The sequence below is a fragment of the Haemorhous mexicanus genome, chromosome 24 (genome assembly GCF_027477595.1).
Source record: "Haemorhous mexicanus isolate bHaeMex1 chromosome 24, bHaeMex1.pri, whole genome shotgun sequence".
NCBI lineage: Eukaryota > Metazoa > Chordata > Aves > Passeriformes > Fringillidae > Haemorhous > Haemorhous mexicanus.
In genome coordinates, this window is record NC_082364.1 from 254,383 (window position 1) to 276,600 (window position 22,218).

The following is a 22,218-nucleotide window of genomic DNA, read 5'->3' on the forward strand; positions in this document are numbered from 1 at the left end:
GCTGAGTATTTTGAATTTTAATGCAGATTTTCATACAGCAAATGGAAGTTGTTCCTGTCTCTCCACGCCTTTACCCACTGCCAGCCCCCTCCAAGGACGCACATTAACAGCTTCCAGAATAACACCCATTTAATAAAATCTCGACGGGTTAAGGTTCATGATTGCAGGTAACAGTAAAGCAATGTACAGACAAGCCCTAATCCCTGCTGCAACCTGGCACACGATAAATCACAGAGTGCAGGTCTTACCCAATGAGCGAGAGACAAATTCACTGCAGAACTTATGATGGACCCTTCCCTAACTTCTCCCAGTTTTTAACTTGTTCTAATACTCTCTTTACATTTAGGTGGAGTTTGAGAGACTCGAGTCACATATCTTAGTGAGTGATTGGGAGTGGATATGTCAGGATAGTACCTGAAATCACCCTGGGATGGCAACAGGAGTCACTCCTAGAGGGATTTTGTCATGGTTTGCTGATTCAATGGACATAATCCTCAACTCACTCAGTTTTCATATGCTGTGCAGCTGATCAGCTAGAAACAACTTTTAAACTTGACCTTTTAAATTTAAAAATAGTTTTTAAAATTACTTATTTTGCAAGGGTTTCAACAGAGACACGGGAGCTCCACTCCACTCTCCACTTACCCTCCCTTGGACTGTGTTGTGGGAGGTCAGAAATTCTGTGACCCATCCAGAGAGGAGCAAATATATTTTTCCCTGTAACTGCTATACTGTTATCATCCCATCTATCCACACCCCACCTCACTCACCCTTCACTGAACATCTTAGCCCAATGAACAGATTGGTCATCGGGAGTGATTAAAAAAAAAAAAAAAAAAAAAAGAGAAACAGATTTATTATTTTCAGGTTGGTTTGGTTTTTTTTTTTTTTTTACACCTGCCAGGTTGCACAAGACTCTGAACACAACAACAGTCACCAAATGTACAATAAACATACACAGTTAAATAAGAGAAGGGGCCTGAGCAGTCCAAGAGGTGCAAGATCAGGGTGCGCAGGCTGGGGTTGTTTTCTTTTTCCTCCAGGAAAATACAGAATCTGACCCAGAACGCCTCCAGGGGACAGCATCTCCAGACAAAACACAGACCTTCCAGGCAACTGAGAGGACTCTGGATTTACACTTCTGTGGGATACAACTTAGAGAGATCTTTGGGTTGCTCTGGTTTACAAACAAAAGTAATACATCCCATACCTTCTGCGCTGCAGAAATGGAGAAAAAAATCCGTGCAACCTTTGCCATCTGTGCAATCACTGTACTTCCTTATTTTGGAAGGAAAATCTGTGGTACTTCTATTTCCAGGCTTGCTCTTTTCACAGACAATTCATTCAACTTGTGGCACTAGGAATTACTTCACCTGGAGTCAGGCCAATAGCCCAAGGGTGCTGCTGCTGCAGGGCAGAGAAACTTTGATGAGGAAGATTTGAGTTCAAAAAGGCTGTTTTAAAATGGTTTTCTGTTTTAAATAGTTTTCAGTTTTAAATACCTGGTAAAACTGTCCTCATTCATGGACCGTTCCAATAAAGGTGAATAGAGCAAAGTAGTTTTTAAACCCCACATGTGCAACATCAGCAATGGGAACGTATTTGACGTTCATCTAATTGTCAAACTTTTAAGACTCTTAAAATTGCTCTCGCAATCCTCCAGTACCCCAGTATTCCCAGTCTCCCATTTCTTCCAAGTCTGCTATTTTCCTACTACTTGTAGCATTTCTGCCTTGTTATTAAATTAGCAGCAGACTGAAAAAAGCCAAGACAAAATTCTTCCTACTCTCTTCCCACAAAAACAACACTGCAAGGCTCAACATTGTAATTCCAAAGTCCTCAGCAACATGAACTCAAGTTACTGGGCATTGTGGTTGTTTCTCCACACTGCCACAGTGGCTGAGCTGCCAAATCCACAGAATTTAAGGTCACTCACTCATCACTGCACTTGACCAAATGGGAGCTCTGGTCCATGTTAATTCTGCCCAGCTCTTTAGTGCCCCAGTATGGTGGTACAGAAAGAGAAGAGAAATCCCAGGAACAAAAGTAATCCACATTTTGGCAAGTCACTTCAGAGTTACCTCAGAACACTTCTCAGCTGGCCAGTACTGGCCAACTGATTTATCTCAATACTATTTCCATGCCACATTAACAGATACGTTAATTACCAAAGCCATGCCTGCTACAAGGCTTTGCCCACAAGGAACCAGATTTACTCTCATGCAGCCTGAGTGTGGAGTTCCCTCATGTCAAAGAGCTTTAAGTCCATAAAATGTGATACCACAACATGTAGTGCTTACTGACATAAGTAATCCACACCTGAATCCATGGGAATAGCTATGGAAGAGTCCCACATTCACACTCAGTGCAGTACAAGAGAAAACAAATCAAAAAGACGCCTCAAGTTCTTCTGTCTCAAGGACCTCTAAGATAGAGCACCCTTCTTTGTGTCTGTTTTATAAATAACTGTATCCTGATATGCACAGATGTTCTGGGATGCGTTTTCCAAATGCAAATTCAGACATACACAGTATATCCCACCAGGAGTCAATGGAGTTCTAGCATGTTTTTGCAACCACCAGAATGCCTTAAACAACCAAGACAACCTGTGAAGGAGAACTATGTAAGGAAAAATATATTACATGGCCTTAAAAGATAAATCTCTTTCCCTTTCTCCTGGTCCCTAAATGCAACATGAATTCTGTATGTAGACCAGGTCCATCACATGTGGCAACCCTCATGGATGGCTTTTCATGTCCCATAAATAGTGGTCCACTAGCATGTTTCTTGTGTGTTTCCTGAGTCCAGGGTTGGTTGTTTTCTGGAACTGCCCAAAGGAATTACAGTACATTGTTAACAAGGTTATTTGGAAAGAAAAAAAAAATATCAAAGAAACCAACTCTCCATCCAGTCTTGCAGAGGAGAAATGTTTACTTTGAGGTGGCCACAGAGATAATGACCCTGTCCCTTCAGAGGAGTGCTCTGTATCCTCGTTTTCTCCTTGCACAACTATCTTAGATCACAGCAGAAGCTACTGTGCAGGTTTAGCTGAGCTGCTTTTTTTTTTTGTTGTTTAGAGGCAAAAAAGCAATTTTTCCTGCAAACACTGGAGAGAAAAGAAGTAACAGTAGCTCTGTACTACTCTTAGGTGCTCCTAGGACTTCAATCATTTTGTTCCAAACAACACGGGTTTAAGACTTTTCCTGCTTTCTGAAACTGCTGGGTAAAACAGGGCAGGGCAGACAGCATGTAAACAGTTATGGAGGGCTGGGAAAATAATAATTTAATGGACTGCTTCAGCACATCTTCACAGCTTCATTGTTCAATCCATCCCCATAAAGGGACACCAAGAACCACCGCTTGGCTGCTGCTGCTCCTTTCTGCAGGCAGTCTGCTCATATGGCGCAGGGACACTCCCCTTCACCTGGGCTGCTAGACGCCACAGGAAGCAGTTCTGCCATATTCTAACAACTTACATGATGCTCTCCTGTTTAATGGCTCCTGTTAAAAATATACATACGACCATCTGCCAGGAAGGCTTCAGTTAGGCAGGCTTTTTGCCATACAGCTGAAATAATATTGTTTGCTGGACATACTTCCAAAAAGGAAAAATAAGGGTCAGCAGACATGCCAAAAATAAAGTCCAGGGCAAGCAGAGGTTTCACTTCTCTTTTCCTTTTTCTTAAAAGCTGCATAAAAAGCATCCCAGAAGGATTCTGAGGGCATTTCATGGTCACTGTGAATAAAACCCTCTTAAAGCATTAACAAGAGCTCCAAGATTTTAGTGGAAGGTAAGTGAGCATATACGTCAAAACATATAGAGCCCCAGGGTACCCCCACATTTGGGCTGTCAGGGAGGTGACAAGGACAAGCAAATGGCACCATGAGGCTCTTTCACTCGTGCTCTGCTGAGAAAGTCCTGGGTTTGGAGATGTGCACTTCACTCCCGCCACTCCCGTTGGTGGTGGTCGTGATGATGTACTGGGTGGTTTGCTGCTGATTGCTCGTCTGGGATTCCAAGGGATCCGTGTGGGCTGTGGGCTGGGAAACGCCCACCTGAACCTCACTGGAGAGTGAAGAGTTTTGTTTACCATCCAGATCAGGCTGACCTTCAGATATCACGTAGTGAGTCTGCATGGGGAATATCGAAAATAGTTAATAAATACTGTATCTTTTGTAACTTCTATAATAGTCTGCTGTCAGACATTTTGGTGTGAACAAGGAACTTTATTAAATAAGCTCTATTTCATTTAAATGTATTTGAGAGCAACATAACACCTGTCTTTTGATTCAAAGGACATTGGACTTACTTGGCTTTTGGTTAATTTACAAATGGTTAAACTCATTACACAATTAGACAACCACTACAGAATAAAACAGCAATTTTCAATTGCACTATTCGGAAAGATTTTTTCCTGTATTCCATATTTTATAGCAGAGGTTGCATTCCCAGTGACTAAGATTAACACAAGGCAATGACCTGTCTCCTTATGCTGGAGTGCTTACAATGAATAGCAGGAACTCTTTTATTTTCTAATCTTATAGATAACAGAAAGCTACTGAAATGTTTCCAGAAGCTGTTCTGAAATTTGGTTTAATGGATACAGCTTAATCATAAATATTTTTAAGACTAAGTAGTACCACTAAATAATTTTGGTCTGCAAATGTGATTAAGTGAAGATTTTAAACTGAAAGGAGTCACACATACAAGAGTAGACAGCATGAGCCTTGTAAATGGTTACAATGCAGACTATACTGTGCAGTCTGCATCTCTTTAGGTACCTCCACTCTGTGCCCCAGTTATGATTTTGGCATTCTTTAAACCTTCAAGATGAAGAGCTTTATGCCTTGTAATAGTCTGGATGAAAAAAAGGCCATGATGGTTTTCCTTACCTGAGTAACTGCTTTTACTTGCCCTGTGTTGACAGTGGTGACCGGGGTACCCACAGCAGTCTCTGTGATCACGTACTGCCCTTGGGGGATGGTCATCATCTGAATCTCTGATGCTAAAATGTTGCAAATTGGATAATCAAGACCTTCAGTCAAACTCAAAGACAACCTTCAAAGATCATGTCTTATGTCAGAAAGATTTAAAGTCTGAAACAGTGGATATTGAATAGAATTCAGGTGATCTAAGGCCTTGTAGAACCCTACGGGCCTCAGCAGAATTTTGCCAGTTAACACCAGATAGAGATTTGGCAATTCATGCAGAGAAAACACATCCTGTTCTCACCCAAATCATCACAGAATTACCATCCAGAACTGCATGAGCATGAGAAATCATCTTCATGTCATGCTCATTTTCCACACAATTCTTTCAAGCATGCACCCAAACTTGAACAAGTAGCTATCCAACACATGGATTTTTGCTGTATGCAAGTTCCTTGGAATAAAGGAGCCCAGTGTGCCTGCCCAAACTACGTACTGGATCAGTATGGATGATAATGGAAGAGCTGGTACAAATATTTACATTTGTCTGAAGCATTATCTTCTTGATATCTATGAATATTAACCACAAAGCTGAATGAACTCTGAAAACGCTGTCCCATTTGGTAGCTGGAGACATGGGGCACTTGTTAGTCAGATGCACTTGCCAGACAAGTAGTTAGAGCTACTGCTGACACTTACAGTAGCTCCGAAATGAGTTCCAGTTGCTGGGGAGATATGTGTGCTGGACTGAGGAGCCTTGCTGCTGCTGGAGCGCTTGGTTTGGTGTCGATGTAGTTGTCTGCATCTGTGAGGGGCTGAGCTCCTGCTGAGGTTGTTGCGAGGAGGGACTCAAAGGCTGACCCCCAGCCTACAGGAAAAAAAAAGTGCAAGTGTTCTTGGTGTAGTAAGGATTGCACAGCTCTATGCTGTCACAAACACAGCCTTCTCATTAAGGGAAAACATGGGATGGGTTCCAGAGTATATCGAGCACAAGAACTGAACTTTCTCTCCTCCAACTTGCATCACTCTATGGTAAATAAGCTCAGACCAGGAAACTGAAATAGTGATACTGTTGCTTGCCAAAGCAAATCTATGGCAGAGACCTAAAATTAGAGGCTAAATTCTACCCAAGAGCATGAAGAGCTTCAAATATTTGAGGAATGCCAGTTTCCATTTACATCTTCCAACTGAAAAACTTAATTCAGCTGCAAATATGTCCGTTTCCAATCATTTATCTCTCCTTTGTACATACTGTTGAGGGGAAAAAACACCCCACACAAAAAAAACCCATACAACAAATAGCCAAACAAACCCATAACAAAACACCCCCATACACCTTGAGATATCTGGGCAATGCTTGACGATCTCAATGCGAGAGTAATTTTATGTGTAGTCCTTTAAATGAAAAAGAAAACACTATCCCCTGCATCAGCACATGCAATATGCCAGCTGAGCAGGCTGGTGGGGAAAGCATTTTCTGGTGAGAAGAGAGAAATACCTGTGATGATGACTGAGTTGCTGGTGATGGCTCTGTGACCTGGATGTGCTGCACCTGGATGGCATGTTGGGTGTATGTCTGGGGGTCATGGAGCTGCCCAACATCCACTGTGGAGTGCTGGGACTGGTGAGGTGAGGTAGCCTGGGGAAAAAATTAAGCAGAGCTCTTTACCTCAAATTCTTTACAAAAGCAGCAGTGCAAACCTCTTCTGGGACACAAGGTCTGGAATAATGAAGTAGGAGCCTTAGTGGAGCACACCTGTTGAGCCTTGTTGAGTTTCTTTGCACCCCGGGAGATAAGGTACATTTAATAGAACCATCTCTGTGCCATTACATTTATCTCAGTGATACCAATGGACAGGACTTGTCTAACATTGTTCAAGCTGTTTGTGGCAGTGGCTGGACTAAACCAAAGGGTTCAAAAGCCAGGATTAGTATTAACCCCTTCTCTGTAAGCGTCTTTCTGTACAACGTATACATACTCAAGATTTGCGTATCCAGTTCTGTAGTTTGACACAGCTCTGCATCAAGACAAGTGCTCAGAGGTTTTTAAAGGTTTTTCTGAACAACACTTGCTAATGATACCAATTGCAGTAATTGAATTACAAATTTTGGATATTTATAAAATTAAGATCTTGCTAATATTACCTGCAGGAATCAGTGTTCATGCTCTTGTATTGTTACAACAGCCACAGTCACTGTCAACTGGGGCCATTGTTTAGGCCTTTATTAACCAAATTCACAATCTGATTTGATAACATGGAAATTTCAGATTAAAAAATAAACACATGGTAGTTTCAGCTTCCTCCAGTGGGTAACAAATTTCTTACAACTGCCTGAGATACTTTCCTCAGACCAGTTACTCTAGTTACACTCTGGTTTCATTTTTAGGAGCCTGTAGAGCATTAAGAGAATGAATATGCTAATAGATGCTACGAAGGGAACAAGCAACCACTCTCTGTACTCCCAAATTTTGGCTCTGACTCACTGAGGACAAGGAAGTACAAATCACTCTTGAACTGCAGAAAATGGGTCACCCACTGACCCACCTTTCCAGTAGCTGGAAAACATTCCTAGAGTAGACTTGAGCAAAGCTGCCCAGATGGGTAGAACTAAGTCTGGACTCTGTCGATGTGTCTCCAGCAAGCTGACCAAGGCTGGCAGGACTATTTATGCCCAGTACAAGTGCTTATGAAGGGAACTCTATGCCTTATCAGTTGATTTATCTGTAAAAAGTAGCTACAGCACTTTTTGTAACTACTCCTTACCACACTTCTGTGTGCTAGAGCCCAAGAACACACAGGCTTAGGAGGGAAGAGATCAAAAGCACAGCAAGATCCCCACCGGGTTACTCACCTGGGCCACTTGAACAACCTGCAGCTGTATGTGCTGAGGCTGCTGCAAGCCAGTTGTGGATTGAGACACAGGGATGTACTGGATGCGCTGGTAATCTCCCTGCGGAGTCCGGTAATCTGTAGTGAGGGTCTGGGATATCTCTGTCATTGCTTGGGTCAGTAAATCTGTTGTCTGAGCAGGGAGAGAGTGAGAGATACAGGTCATCATCATACTGATGTACTTCTTCAAGGCTGTAGTTCTTTTATCTACACTTACAGTGGATCTGGTCATTTTTTCACAAGAGCTTCGGGTCCAGAGGTTGGGGTCATAGGTAGTCACCAGGGATGATAAACCAGAATTGCTGTCTTCTGTCTAAATCCTAGTCAGGACTGTTAATGGCTAACTTAACATATCATAATAAAAATAATTATTTTCATCTTGTGACATACCAGTATTCTGTTAAACAATGGAAGTCCTGTATTTATGAAGAGCTGACTTAGTTTCCAAGTCAAAAAGTAATTCATTGATATATTCCACCTCTCTTCCTCCTCTGTAAGAGTCACAACTGTATTTCTAATGTGTAAAGACATTTAGTACATAACTTAATCAGGTTTATGAAGCCAACAGCATCCTGATTAAACCTCTCCATTTTCAAGCAAGACAGTCTTTTATCTAGTCAGTCTTTGGATAACAAGTTTTAAACCGTGATCAATAGGACTTTTAAATCTACATAGTATCCCACAACATTGAAGGACACATTTCTAGTCTCAGCTTTCACTTCAGTGGCAGCTGATGTATTAACAGTAGAGAGATCAGCACTCTTGCTCAGTGCTGTGCAGTCCAAAGAATTACAAAAATATCTGACTCCATGAACAGAGTTCGATCCAGTCCCTAGGCACTGTTAAACTTGTCCTCTTGATGCCAGGAACTGTAGCAGGCCCAGGGCCTCCAGAGCTTCCCTGGTGGCCAGAAGCCTAAGATAGGAAATGCTGAGTCATGATGACTGGACCTTGGAAGCCCCTCTCTTCCGCCTTGGACCCTTGCTTATCTCTCTGTAAGACTATAGGTCACTTTCCTTTGACACTTACTATTGGACAATTTCCAAAAGCCCTGTATACTATAAAAACCCCAACTTTTGCCCAGTTTGTTAGAAGACGCTGTCCCTGAGACCTTCACAGAGGCTGCCAATAAAGACAATCCTGTGGAACTTCATACAGTGCTTCTCCTCTCTCTCCCCGCATCTGCCTGCCTGTGGCACCTAGCAGGCTAAGAGCTGAAATCACAAAATGAGCTGATAATCACTGAAAGCTGATGTCACTTAAGCTTGCTAAGGTTGCCTGCAGCTAAGAACTGCTTGGGAACTCAGACAGGCAGACAGGCCGTGCCAAGCAGGACTGTGCTATCCGGACCCCGTTGCAGCCCACAGGGGACACCCCAAAACCCAGCAGAGGCCACATTAAGTAACTGCGTCTCTCACTTCAGGAGAAAATTCCCAGTGAAAATCCAGGAGATGTGTATCCCCGAGTTCATTATGTGGAGTCAGTAAGTCTGAATGAAAGAAGAAAATGGATCTGGGGATAAAAGACAAATCCTTAAAGCTCCAGAGTGAAATTAACAGCTCCTGACAGTGCAAAACTAGACCACACAGGCTTAAAACCAGAAGTGATCTCAAATAATTTCCTAATACAGGTTTTGAAGTAGTGTCTGCCAAATAAACCAGGGTTACTAATACCAGAAGGCTCCTATTCTGTATGTTTCCCTGCACTGCCCTTGTGTGCCTCCTTACCACAACAGTTTCTCCTGTCGTGCTGTCAGTGGTGAGAACAGCTGGCGTGGAACTGATGACAGCTGTCGCCAGTGGTGCATGGATCGTGTTTGGCAGCTGAGCAAACTCTGGGTGCTTCTTGCGGATGTGCTGCACCATCTTTGTCTGCAGAGAGAAGCAAAGGAGCGTTGGAAGGACGGTCCATTACTCTGCTCAGGGCCACGTGAAATCCAACAGTCTGGCCAAACACGGCTTTTAGGTTTCCCTCAGTAAAACAGCCTCAAGATTCATACTATGAGATCCTCTGGTCAACAAAGTTAAAAACAAGGATCACAAACCTGCTGCTGATTAGAGATGACACTGAAGTATTGTCCTGAACAGCTTTTTACCCCAATATTGCCAAATGTTTTATGACTTTTTCCAAAGGTCATCTTTTCTGTGTTTTGTTTCACTGCTCATCTCCCCTGTAACTATCAGAGAGCAGTTTTCAAGCCCTTCCATTCATGCTCATGCTCTGGTAACTTTTTAGCACAAACCCTCTATTCATGGAATCTTTTGGCCCTAAAACAACCAGACTGTGCCTGCACTGTCAGCACGCAGCACAAAACCAGCACTCTGACTGTGAAGAAGAGAGGTCTGCTTGTGGACAGACAAGTGACAGAGACCATAGTGAAACAGCATCCCCAGGAAGAAGCTGTCTGAGGCTGGAACCCCCCATACCTTACTGCTGTATTGCTTGGAACAGTGAGGGCAGCAGACTGGAGGGGTAGCGATGGTGCCTGTCAGCTGTGTATGGGTGCTTAGCATAGGATCTGGCTCTCCCGGTCCCGCAGGACGCAGTTTCCGGATGCTTGGAGGTAGCTCAGCACCAGGGTGATTTTTCAGGATGTGTGCTTTGCGTTTGCTGGCACTCTTGTACACCTGCAGGGCAAAGATTTGGAATTAATATGGTGCAGCCCTGGTGTCTGCACAGGAAACAGATCCCAGTTATCTTGATCTGGAAGGTCTGCATGTTGCTTTAGAGAATACATGTAGTTAAATTCCCAAACAATTACAACAAAAGGCATGAACATACACCTTCCAGTGTTTCATCAACCTGTAAAAGCAACTGACTCCTTGTGTAGCAGAGAAGTCTTTTGAGAACACATTGTATGCCACAACCAAACACCAAAGCAGGACAAGGAGGTAAGAGGAAAATTCTTCTTGCCATATTTGAAGATCAAATGCCCAATGTTAATTTGTTATGACATTTGATGTCTGTACTTGACACACAGCTTCAAACTGTTTTAGTTTAGTGATCAACATACCTTTTAGTTCTTTTTAGGCACATCAACAAACAAATACTATCTAATAATTAAAACTATTTTTTCTCCCCTCAAACAAAAGGAAAAGAGGCCTCACAGAAAGATGTACTGAGGATAAGGACAGTCAAAATACAGTCCCTGGTAAATAAAGGTCCCCAGGCATAAAAGGCAAAGGAGAATAAAAGCAAGAGCCCAAAGGTACTGCAGAAGCAGCTTCAGGCTCCACTGACCACTGGGACATGACCTAGTAAGCAGCTTACAATAAAAGGTGTTAAAGACTAACTTTTAGAAATGCCAGAAGTACTTACAGGCCAGGAATTATACACAGACAGCATACTTAGTCCTGTGCTAACACAAGACTAAGGGTCAGTGACCGTCAGCTGGATAACAGTATTCAAGTTTTCCAATGCCAAACACAGCAGAAAGGGGAAAACTACTGTTTTCTATTAGCATTCCACTGCCTAGGCCTAAGTGTATTTTGTCAACTTTTTTTTTTTTTTTTTTTTTTTTTTTTTTTTTTTTTTTTTTTTTTACAGTACTGCAGGAATGTTGCTGGCAAGCACCTCAGAAAAGCTACAAACCCCACCAGAGATTTCTATGCAGAGACAATTGGTTGCATCCAGGACTGGGATTCCGAGGGGTGACTTCCCACACACCTTATCGCAGTATTGACAGAAGTAATCTCTGTTGGGTTTTATGATGGGCAATGTGAGCTCTGGCACCTCTTCTATTTTCATGTCTGGATGTCTCTTTGATAAATGATTCACCTTAGGAGAAACAGAGGACAAGAACATATTACAGCTGGAAGCCAAACAATTGGTGCTTCTTCCAGACATGGGTAACAGCCAAAACAAAATTGAATGATGCAAGCCAGCTACACTGAAAGCATTTGCTGCTGCAGTGGTTATTGTGCACTCATATTTAACTGCTGAAGGTAAATGTGGTCTTGCTAGGTCTCATTTACAGTTTCTCTAACCAAAATTAGATAGGAAGGGGTGAAATAGTTTGCCAGAACCGTCTTGTAGCTGATATCTGAGAGTGAGGCCTCTACCCAGATCAGAACCCTCATGAAACCTTAGCAAACAATCTCTTGCTGAAGAACAGCCTTTATCCAGAGGCAGTGACAAGACATGGCCAGAAGAGGCCCTGGAGAAGGGGGAAAAACAAAAAACAGGGAAGACCACCAGGAAAACAGAGGCACTAAGGCTGAACAAGGCAGTATTTTCAGCTCATGTCCTGTTAAATACATTACACATCACACTTAGTGTTGAAATATGGTACTGACAACCAGATGTACAGTGCAGGCAGTAAATGTGCAAATTTGCTGAAGAGGTAAAACACACAGGTTTAAAAAAAGATGGATCACCTCAACTCAGCTACAAAATTTGCCAGAATTTGTTTCACAGCATCCTGGCTGGATAAGACCAGATTGGATGGGGCTTGGAGCACTCTGGTCTAGTGGAAAGTGTCCCTGCCCATGGCCAGTAGGTGGAATGATATGAGCTTTAAGGTCCCTTCCAGCCCAAACCCTTTTATGATCCTTGTGTTCCAACACTGGAATTCCATCTTTATTCCTTACCTATTCATCAGAATAGAGGACAGAGGATGTAACAGCACCTAGGCACTCACCAACATGCCCCTGCGGCGGAAGCCCATCATGCAGAGGCGGCACTTGAACATGAAGCTCTCATAGTCAGTGGATGCGATCCGGGGCTTGAAGGTTTTGGAGCGGTTGATCCGATCAGCCTTCTTGGCCTCCCTCTCTGGGTTGTGCATCCTCTGCATGTGCTCTCGCAGCTTGTCCTTCCTCTGGGAAGGAGAAATTGGGGAGAAAAATGTCAGCAACGTCACAGAAACTGCCATACTGCCTGTTATGCATAAGAGCCACAGTCTGAGCTGTTCAGGATCTCTCTCCAGAGAGGGAAATTTTCCTCTCAAAAAAAGGCGTTCCTTCACCCAGAAGTATCCAGTCCCTCAGTGTCCCATCACAAACTCAGTGACAGGAAGCAGGCTGCAGCCACCACAGTCTACCTGGCTCACCGTCTGCTCCATCTGTTCCAATGGGATTTGGAAAGGCATCTGGATGACATGTGCTGACAAGATGGATGCCATGGACACAGGCATCTTGGCTAGGAACATTATTAATCCACTGGCACCAGCAAGTTAACTGAACTGTTATAAACAATGTAACCCAAACACCTGGCAATGGAGATGTATGATGTCCCAGCTCTTAATGAGCAGATAGAAAGTTCTTTTGCTATTAAATTATTAGGAATAAGATCTGTTTGAAATAAGATGCAGAGGTGACCTTGCCACTTGTCCTTCAGCAATGGATGTCATAGCTCACACAGGACACCAAGCAATGCATGCAACTCACAGGCAAGTCTAGTGGGTTTACACGTGTTATTTTCTTTCATGTTTCAGAACATGAACTTATTTCCTTGAAGGAGGGTAAGGAATAATGTTTTTTATACTAGTAATGATCCAGGCAAGAGCCAACTCACCTTGAACTGTTTGCCACAGGTGGAGCACAGGAAGTCTTTGCGGTCCGAGTGCCGCAGCATGTGGAGTCGCAGCTTGTCGGGGCGGCAGAAAGCCTTGTCACACTCTGTACACTGGTAAATCTTCTCAGAATGGAAACTGCGCACATGTTTCTTGACCTAAAATGGCAGATCACAGAAAAATGAAGTTTATTCAAGAGAGAAGTAGTGGTAACACACTAGGAAACTCTTTGCAATATGAAAGAGAAGGAAAAGGTTTTGAAGGTGTGTAATATACCTTGGTTTAAAAAGTATTTGGTCAGAACAGTTGATATCTCAGCAATAGTTTCTATAAAGCCATAACATCTTTACTACGCATCCGGATGGGTGATTTGATTTCCTCAAGACTGTATCTTGATGATATCAGCTAATGCACAGTTGCACTTAATGGGCAGAGAAAGTCCAAAATGTACCATTTGCACAGAATCGCCTTTGAGTTAACAAATTCATCTGAGGTTCATTATCTTCCTTTAATTTATAAGAAACCAAAACACAGGGACTAATTCCTTTCAATCAGACACAATGAACTTGCAATTGTAATTGGCAAAGAAAAAAAACTTATTCAGAACAGCATTTGCACACCATTCCACCATTCCTGAATGGCAATTACTTCTCCATACTCTGGGACTATCCTTCACCTCTTCAGACATCTAGAGGGGTATTTTTTTCCTCCCCTCAATAAAGGAACTAATGAAGTTTGACATCTGAAATGAAAGCAGTATTCAAGAAATGGATCTCTAATTAAATCCTTACCGTCTTCTAATACTGATCATACATGGAAAAACTTGGCATCTCTACCTGTTCCACACAGAAGTATTTCAGTAGGCAGCAATGACTAGTCTTAATTATCCACACAGCAAGAAGAGAAAATAAATTATTGTTAAATGTCAAAAGTGCAACTGAATAGTTTGAAAAAAAGCCATGGGACTTTCAGTCATTTGCATGGGAAAGTTTACAGGGAATTAAGCTGCAGTACAGCATTTCTGAATCATCAACATTCTTCCTTGCTGAACATTTACAGAAGATAAAGGACTTCTTCCAGGATGGAAATATATTAGTGAAATCACTTTTCCCCCACCCCTTCCTCTTTAGTCTAGTGGGTAGTCTCTCTCTTCCTATTGCTCATCTAAACCGGATTTCTACATTTCAGTTTCAGTCAGGCAGCTCAGTAAGACACATCAATTGCTTTGTCCCTAAGAAGGATAATGAATACATGCATGGTCCATCTCAGTTTTTTGTTACTGGACGTGGAAATAGAATCTTTAAATTCTAATAATGACCTTGGTCCAAGTGCTCAGCATAGTGCAGAGTAGCTGCATTACTCACTGCTCCAGTGCAGTGTGCAGGGAAGGGAATCTTTAAATTCTAATAATGACCTTGGTCCAAGTGCTCAGCATAGTGCAGAGTAGCTGCATTACTCACTGCTCCAGTGCAGTGTGCAGGGAAGAAGAATAAAGTGCCTAGCTGAAGCTCAGGGGGAAGTCAGGAAGCAGAGTATCCTGATCTGTTCTGGCATTTCTTCGAGCTCTTCAAATGAATTATCCTGACAGAAAGCAGGCAAGGGATTAAAGATGCAAAACCCCTCGTTTTTTTTTTTCCAGAGTTTTAATGACAAAGGGCAAGGTGTGTTCAAGTACAAGCTGAATACAACAGAAGACAATTCTTTTTTGCGCCATGGAGATGTAGTAGTCAGGACCTCTGCTTCAGGAATTTTTTAGGAATAAGGCACCCACGCTTCTGCACTACAGTGCCTTCTAATGACAGATTGAAGCATCACATCTGATGATTTGATTTAGTGGACAGAGCACTTCAGTGTCATAAGACAGTGTCTAGCAGTGGTTGGTCACTTTTCAGTTTCTGACTGAGGTGGACCCCTGCACCTTGTGAGAATGAACTGCTGTGCAGTTACACATGGAGAGCACTGAGAAACCCACAGCCTTTTGGGAGACCCCCAAAGCAGTGCTTCAGATCAGTACAGCATCTCACCTGGATAAAATCTGGGAAACGTTTCTTGCAGGTGGGGCAGGTGAAATAGCCATCATTGACATGGATGGCCACGTGATCCTTAAGGAGATCCAAGCGGTCAAAGGACTCAGGGCAGAAAATGCAGGAGTACGTTTTCTGGTCCATGTGGAACTTCATGTGGCTCTCAAGGGCACCGCTGTTGATGAAGCCCTTGTTGCAGATGTCACAGGTCAAAGGGCAGTTCCCTTCCCGCCCATGGAACCGCAGGTGCTGGTCCAGCTTGTCCTTCTCCCGGAAGGCCTTCCCACACTGAAGGCATTTGAATGGGCGGAAGGATTTCCGGATGAACAGGTGCTGCAGAGCTGCATTCTGAAAGAAGCATCCGAGAGACCACTAGCTTTCATTACCATGTATAGATTCCACATCCATATATATTCAGGATTAAATATACCAGATGATTAGTGAACCTAAACTTCAAGAAATTATTTTCCATCATATTCGGCCTCCAATTTACAGCAGGGGAGGCTGTGACAGGCAGAAGTCAGGCGACACATCTGCAGCTACACCCTGAGTTAGTGGAACACAGTGCAGGAGTTTCCTCTCCATCCCCGATTTCTTCTGATTTAGCTGACTTTCTTTAAGCATTCAATTTTTCTGTAAAATAAAACTAAGTCCTCTCTTAAGCACAGACCCAGGCCTGAGAAAAGCTGCAATTCCAGCTGATTATTTTGGCATCACGTCATAAGTTCAGCCACCACACAAAGGAATGGTGAGCCAGCACTGTGTGTTTCCCTCAGGAGCAGGGCTTATGAAATTCCACAGCCTTTTACAAGATCACCTTTTTCATCAAAGACCACCACAGAGATATGCAGCAGTGGTTTAGCATTGCCTGGAGAACTTCCAGTGGAACATACATTCAAGAAATGCTGGTCTGAACTTTTTTACTATTGTCACAAAAAAGAAGAGAGTTTCAGAATATGATGACAAGGGCAGAATGGCAGACTTATCAGCAGCACATAAGAACTTGTGAGCAATTCTCCACTTCTACTGTACACAATGTCTCTTCTCGGCCCCTATTTTTTTTTGGTGTGTGTTTGCCTTCACTCTGCCTTTTCTGTAACATTTCATGATCGTTCTCTCTTTGTTTTCTCTCCTTACCCTTCAGATAAATGTAATAGAGCCATCCCAGTCCTGACCCAGCACTCTCTGCTGGAGGAACAGATGCTGCTGGATGCACTGCCTATATAAAGAGGGAAGGAGGTCCTGCACCTGCATTTCAGTATTGGATGAGAACTTTCATGTTGGATAGTTGCAAAGCTGGAATTGAGTCCTATGAAATCCCCCAGCTCATTGTCACCCATTGCAGTACACTCAAAGTGTACTGCAATGCTCCATTCCTCTGCAAGAAGTCTAAGCAATATCCACTCTTCTCTCAAATACTTCTATAAACCATTATTTATTGATGTCTTTTTTCACATTACACACAGAATCTACATCATGATAGTTAGAAAAATAATGTGGAAGAGCATAAGTTTAAGTTGCATATTAGGAAGAAATTCTCAGCTGTGAGGGTGGCGAGGCCCTGTCACTGACTGCCCAGAGAAGCTGTGGCTGCCCCATCCCTGGAAGCACTCAAGGCCAGACTGGATGGGGCTTGGAGCAACCTGTCATAGTGGAAGGTGTCCCCGCCCATAGCAAAGGGGTGGAACTGGATGAGTTCTAAGGTCCCTCCCAGCCCAAACCACTCAGATTCCACTAGAATATTGCTGACACTTCTGCTCACATGTGTTCCATATGACCCACTTCTCCATGAGATCCATTCATGACTTCTGCAAACAAATTTCCCTGGTTTCCTGTTTCCTTTGCTTGTGGGAATGTGGCAGCTGACACAACTGACATTTGCTGTGTCTCTTAAGTGCACACCAACAGCTGACACTGATTAAGTAAAGTTATGAGCTCTTCTGCTGGAATGAGGGAACAGCTTGGGAATACTGTGAAAGGCTGTGAAAAGAATTAAATTTGTGAACCTCAAAGATCCTTCTTCACCATCTGAACTACAGAGAGAAACCTAGACTTTCATAGGAAAGAACAAGAGAGCAAGGTTTTGCTACAAAAAAAAAAAAAAAGCAACCCACTTTAATACAGGAGCTCCAAATAGGGCTTCCCAGGAGCTGTCATCATCACTATTCTCCATTTTACAAGTGGAGATAATGGGAAACAGGGATCTCCTCTAAGTCACACTGGGAATTGGAAAGACAGCCATGTGCTGTGCAAAATCTGATGCGCTGCTTGGAGTTCAAAGGATATAATTTGTCCCCCTAACCCCAGGGAGATGCTAATAAAATATGGGTAAAAAGATGTATTTCAAGTCCTGAACTGCACTATTAATTTGAGTTTTGATCACTGGTACCTTAGCAGGGAGCTAACTGCTAATACAGCAGGCCATATGCTATACTTAACATAGCCCTGCTGTTATCTCAAGGGCCACAGAATGTGAAATGTTTTACTGCTCTTTGCTTAGGTAATCTATCAACTATAAAAACAGAACAAAAGAACTAGGTGTTGTCTGATTAACTTGTAGTATTGATCCAGTACAAACAATTGTGCAACCAAATCTTCCAAAACTTTAACACTGATACTACAGCTCTTCATCCAAGCAATTTACTCCTATAAAATGCACCTTAAATCTACAAAGAACTGGCATGAAAATAACTGGAAAAATGCAAATTGTTATTCAGGTAACACTTAGTTCTGGACATTGGTTACCTAAAGAAGAATGAATATGACAATTTATGGTGCAGGGTCAATCAGGGTAACATTAAACAGGAGTTGGACCAAACAACATGGAAGGCAGTGTTGATATGTACTGTTGGACTAAATACAGGAAAAACGCAATGAAACAAAAACCCAAACCTACCTGCAGCTCCAGCTGAGCAGGCAGCATTGAGAGAGAAAAAAATACTTATGTTATGCAATGGACTTGAGAAAACAGAAGCCTTGACTTCTGCAGATCACTACAAGGGCTCTTCCAACTGGAGTTTACTGCTTTGAGGTTTGTGCCTCAGGAAACACTAAGCAGATCTTCCAGGTTTACTCTGTAGTAAGTAATTGCTCAAGGGGAATTAAAGATAAAAAAACACAGATAATCTTGAAGGTGTTTTGTGACCTTTCCTGTTTTCCTAGGGCTCATTAACAGGGATGCAAATGTGCATTGTGAAACCATAGTGAGACCAGAATGCTTTCAGCAGAAGGGAATAATTAGGGCAGGATGACAACAGGATAGGGATAAGGAGAGTAAAAAAGTTAAGGAGAAGGGACTTTTTCTAACCTCATTTTACTGGCTGTGCTCCTTGTTACACAACCACTTGCATTTCTTTCACCATGAAGGAAGTGACTGTGCTTTCCAAATCGTATTCCTATCTCTCCTGTTTCTGGTATTAGCACACAGACTACATACTGCCCAGAACTGAACTAAAAACAAAGATTCATTTTGGCTGTGGACCACAATGTTCTTCTAATTTTCTAGGAGAGTTGTTGAAGGGTGCGTGTACCTCTTTTCAATACTAGGGACCCCCCCAACTGCCATAGTTAAGGTCTGATCTCCAAGGAAACCCCACAGACTCTAAAGCAGAGGCTGAAAAATGAACTGATCCTATCAGGACTTGAACCCTTGGGCAGGACAAATCAGTGCTTCCAGCTAGCATGAAAACAGTCTCAGAGCACCACTGTCTTAAGCCTTAGAAAAGCTGAAGTAATTCACAAAGAATGACTGGTTTTGAAAACTAAATCCTATCCAATTAATAAGGAAGAATAAGAGCTACACAGGTTTCAGAATCATAACCAGGAGTCAGGACTTTTTACCTGTTCTTCGGAAGTGAATAATGTACCACATATCTAAAAACCAAATGTTTTCTTGCTTTTATTATGAAGTGCATGTTATTGTAGGCAGGTGCTGTGTGAGCATTCAAAGGGTGATTTTTCAGTACTTAAAAAATAATCCTTGCTGGTTTAGTCTTATCTCAAGTGCTCATTGCTCACAGTCTGATGCAATATGGAAAGGTCTGTGCAACCATCCATCTGCCATTCTGCCAGTGCTACTGACTTGAAACATCTCCAGGACTCTGCTGAACATGAGCTGCCAGATAAAGGGAAAGTTCGGAAGACTTGAGATACAAACATATCACTGAACCACCGCTGCACTCCTCTGTCATCCATTTGTGATGAATTTACAGAGAACAAAAGCTAAGTCACAAGACAAAGAAGTAACTTCAGAATTTCTGTCTTTTCTTCCTACATTAATTATTTCAGAGGATCCTAAGTTCACATCTTGGGTTCAAAAGTTCAGGGAAATGGGCAATGCTTTATTTTCTTTTCTGAGGATGCTGTAGCACACTGTAAACAGTACATCCCCACGATCTGTCAAAAATTCAGCATCTCTCTCTGTACTCTATTATACACCCTTCAAAATACATTCAATAAAAAATCACCCAAGCTTCTAACATATGAAAATGAAATCACTGGTAGAAGCTTGTCATTCAGAGACTGCAAGCATTTTGTATGGTTAAAAACTGTGCAGTCTTAATGTGCCCAAGCTGAACTCTTCCTTCAAGACATGCCACAACATTTTTGGGGTAATGCCACCGTTGGTCTTGCATATATATTACTGTAAACTGCAAGCAAAATTTGGTTCAACATCTTCCTATACAGAATAGTTACTCAAGTTTTTTCTGATCCTTCCTCATCCCCTAAAAATGAACCCTTACCCCACTGCAGCTGGTTCTTTCCTTAATCCAAAGTTAACACATGGAAGAAAAAGATTTTAAGCTAGATAAACTGATCTCCCAGTTACAAAGATTCAAGGATTATTTGCCTGAATCATTTGCCTCCCACACAGAGTAGAGAAAAAACAGCTCAGCCAGTTGACATAGAGCTCAGGCTCAAAGTGTTTGCTTTTAGCACAGGTTTTGCTCTCAAAGGCAGGGTTTTCTACCCCAAAAAAAGACTTTATCGCTATGTATCATCATCATCTAAGTGGATCCTAACTGAGGTTGTGGTTCCTCTCTGGCAATTATTTGCAAGAGAGTTCTGAGAGACACAAATGGTGCTCTGAGCAAGTCATTAAGTATGTGCCACAGCACCAGGATTCTGTCAGTTGTTTGAAGAATCCCTGCTTGCCAGTTTGGATGGACTGTGTTTTCATGCAAGAATTACTGTGATGGAATTCAATCAGCTCCAGCTCCTGACCAGCTCTCACTAACATCTATGAGATACTGGTTCTTTATTTGAGAGATTTGTGAGATTTGTCTTCCTCTCCGGGCAAAGAAAACTGCTACGAATGAGATGCTTTATTTGGGATTTGGAAATGGATCTAACAGTGAAAGGAGGACCAGCTGGCCCTGGAAGGCAGGCCTGGCATTCCCTGGGTTACAGTGGATGTGATCCCCCATCCTGTGTACCTACCCTGATGCGCTTTGCTCGCCTCATGTCATCTGCTGTCACGGTGCTCTGTGTGGACACTGTGTTCCCCTCGTGCTGTGGCTGTACATGGAGCACGTGGTTTTCCTGCTGCTCCAGTGCTGCCTGTGGCTCTGTTGGCACTGGAGTCTGTTCCTGCTGCTCCAGTCCATTCAGTGGGGCTTGTCCGGCCTCATCAAACTGCCCCTTGCTGGAAAAATGCAGCAAGTCCTGAAATCGCAAATCATACAACCAGTGATTATTCCCCCCACCCACTGAAAAACACTTTTGATAATACTCATCAGACAACAAGATTTATACACATTTAATCACAAACTATAAACAAAACCGTGTAGTGTAGTGTCTACACTAACTCCTACAGTTCTTCTACTGTGTCCACTCCTGCTTTCGGCATAATCACCTTCCCCTACAGCAGTGTCACCCAGAGCACCGGGCAGGCACTGCTGCAGGTGGGTGACTCTCCATGGGCCACCCCTTTCTCTGACCAGCCATGGTCATTACGCTTTCTTTCTCAGCATTCCTACTCACCCATTCAATTCAGCAACAATGATGCAGTAAATAAGAAAATGCAGTAAATAATAAAAACTGAATAAATTCTGGCAGTAAAATCAGCATTATCAGGCTGATTAGCCAGATAATAGCCAACAAGGCTCTTCTGCAGTCAGGACTATTTCCACTTTAACCAAAGCAACTAGTGCAGGCCCAGGAAAGGAGAGAACTTCTGTCTCATGGAAACTGTTGTCACTTTGAAACACTGTGTGTCATTTTGCAGTGTCTTCTGCTTTCTGAAGAACTATCTGGAGTGCCAAACAAGGTGATCATGCTGGGCACTATGTGTTTTTTTAATCCAGTTTCCAGCTCTGCAAACATCACTTCCATATATCACACAAAGCTGCTTTTCCTCCCCTTTCGCATTAGCATAAAAGGGAGGTGTTGTGAGCAAGAAGCACTGGCCAAAAGTCTACATTCTTTCCCTGTGAGTTCCAATAACTCTTCTGGAATGGAATCATCTTCTATAACATAAAAAAACCCACACAGATCCTTATTTGACACCACGTAATGCAACTGAAGAAACTTAAAAGCACAACCTAGGAAACAGATCACCAAAATTAATTTTGAATTATGTCAGTTGAAGGCTGGTGCTGTCAAAACACAAAAGTGGGTGTGGGAGAAGGAAACGAAGGAATGAGGCCGTTACAGACTGTGAGTGCTTACCAGAAAGAGACCCTTAGTAAACAATACACCATCTCAGTGTCCAGCCCAGGTCTGGGTGGCAAGTTTCCACCTTGCTGACACTCAGCTCTGTTCTCAGCATCCTGACTCTCCAGTTCCAAGGCAGAACTCGTGTCCAGCTTTAGCGAGGTAAGCAGACCTCCAAGGGCTTAGAGCATCATCCTATCCCACTGCA

At 42.7% G+C, this 22,218-nt stretch overlaps 1 protein-coding gene across 8 annotated transcripts in view; it reads right to left on the reverse strand.

Annotated features, from left to right (window-relative positions):
* Position 1: 1 nt before the first annotated feature.
* Positions 2 to 22,218, reverse strand: part of PRDM10 (PR/SET domain 10) — a 46,000-nt gene continuing 23,783 nt past the window's right edge. For all 8 annotated transcript variants that reach the window (XM_059866991.1, XM_059866990.1, XM_059866995.1 and 5 more), the window contains 12 exons: positions 20,796 to 21,020; positions 15,357 to 15,704; positions 13,335 to 13,490; positions 12,460 to 12,639; positions 11,487 to 11,597; positions 10,247 to 10,447; positions 9,548 to 9,691; positions 7,783 to 7,953; positions 6,428 to 6,568; positions 5,629 to 5,797; positions 4,894 to 5,006; positions 2 to 4,131 (listed from right to left, as the gene is read on the reverse strand). In XM_059866991.1, coding sequence (XP_059722974.1) covers positions 3,895 to 4,131; positions 4,894 to 5,006; positions 5,629 to 5,797; positions 6,428 to 6,568; positions 7,783 to 7,953; positions 9,548 to 9,691; positions 10,247 to 10,447; positions 11,487 to 11,597; positions 12,460 to 12,639; positions 13,335 to 13,490; positions 15,357 to 15,704; positions 20,796 to 21,020 — 2,196 coding nt within the window. In that variant the 3' untranslated portion in view covers positions 2 to 3,894. The remainder of the gene's footprint in view (positions 4,132 to 4,893; positions 5,007 to 5,628; positions 5,798 to 6,427; positions 6,569 to 7,782; positions 7,954 to 9,547; positions 9,692 to 10,246; positions 10,448 to 11,486; positions 11,598 to 12,459; positions 12,640 to 13,334; positions 13,491 to 15,356; positions 15,705 to 20,795; positions 21,021 to 22,218) is intronic.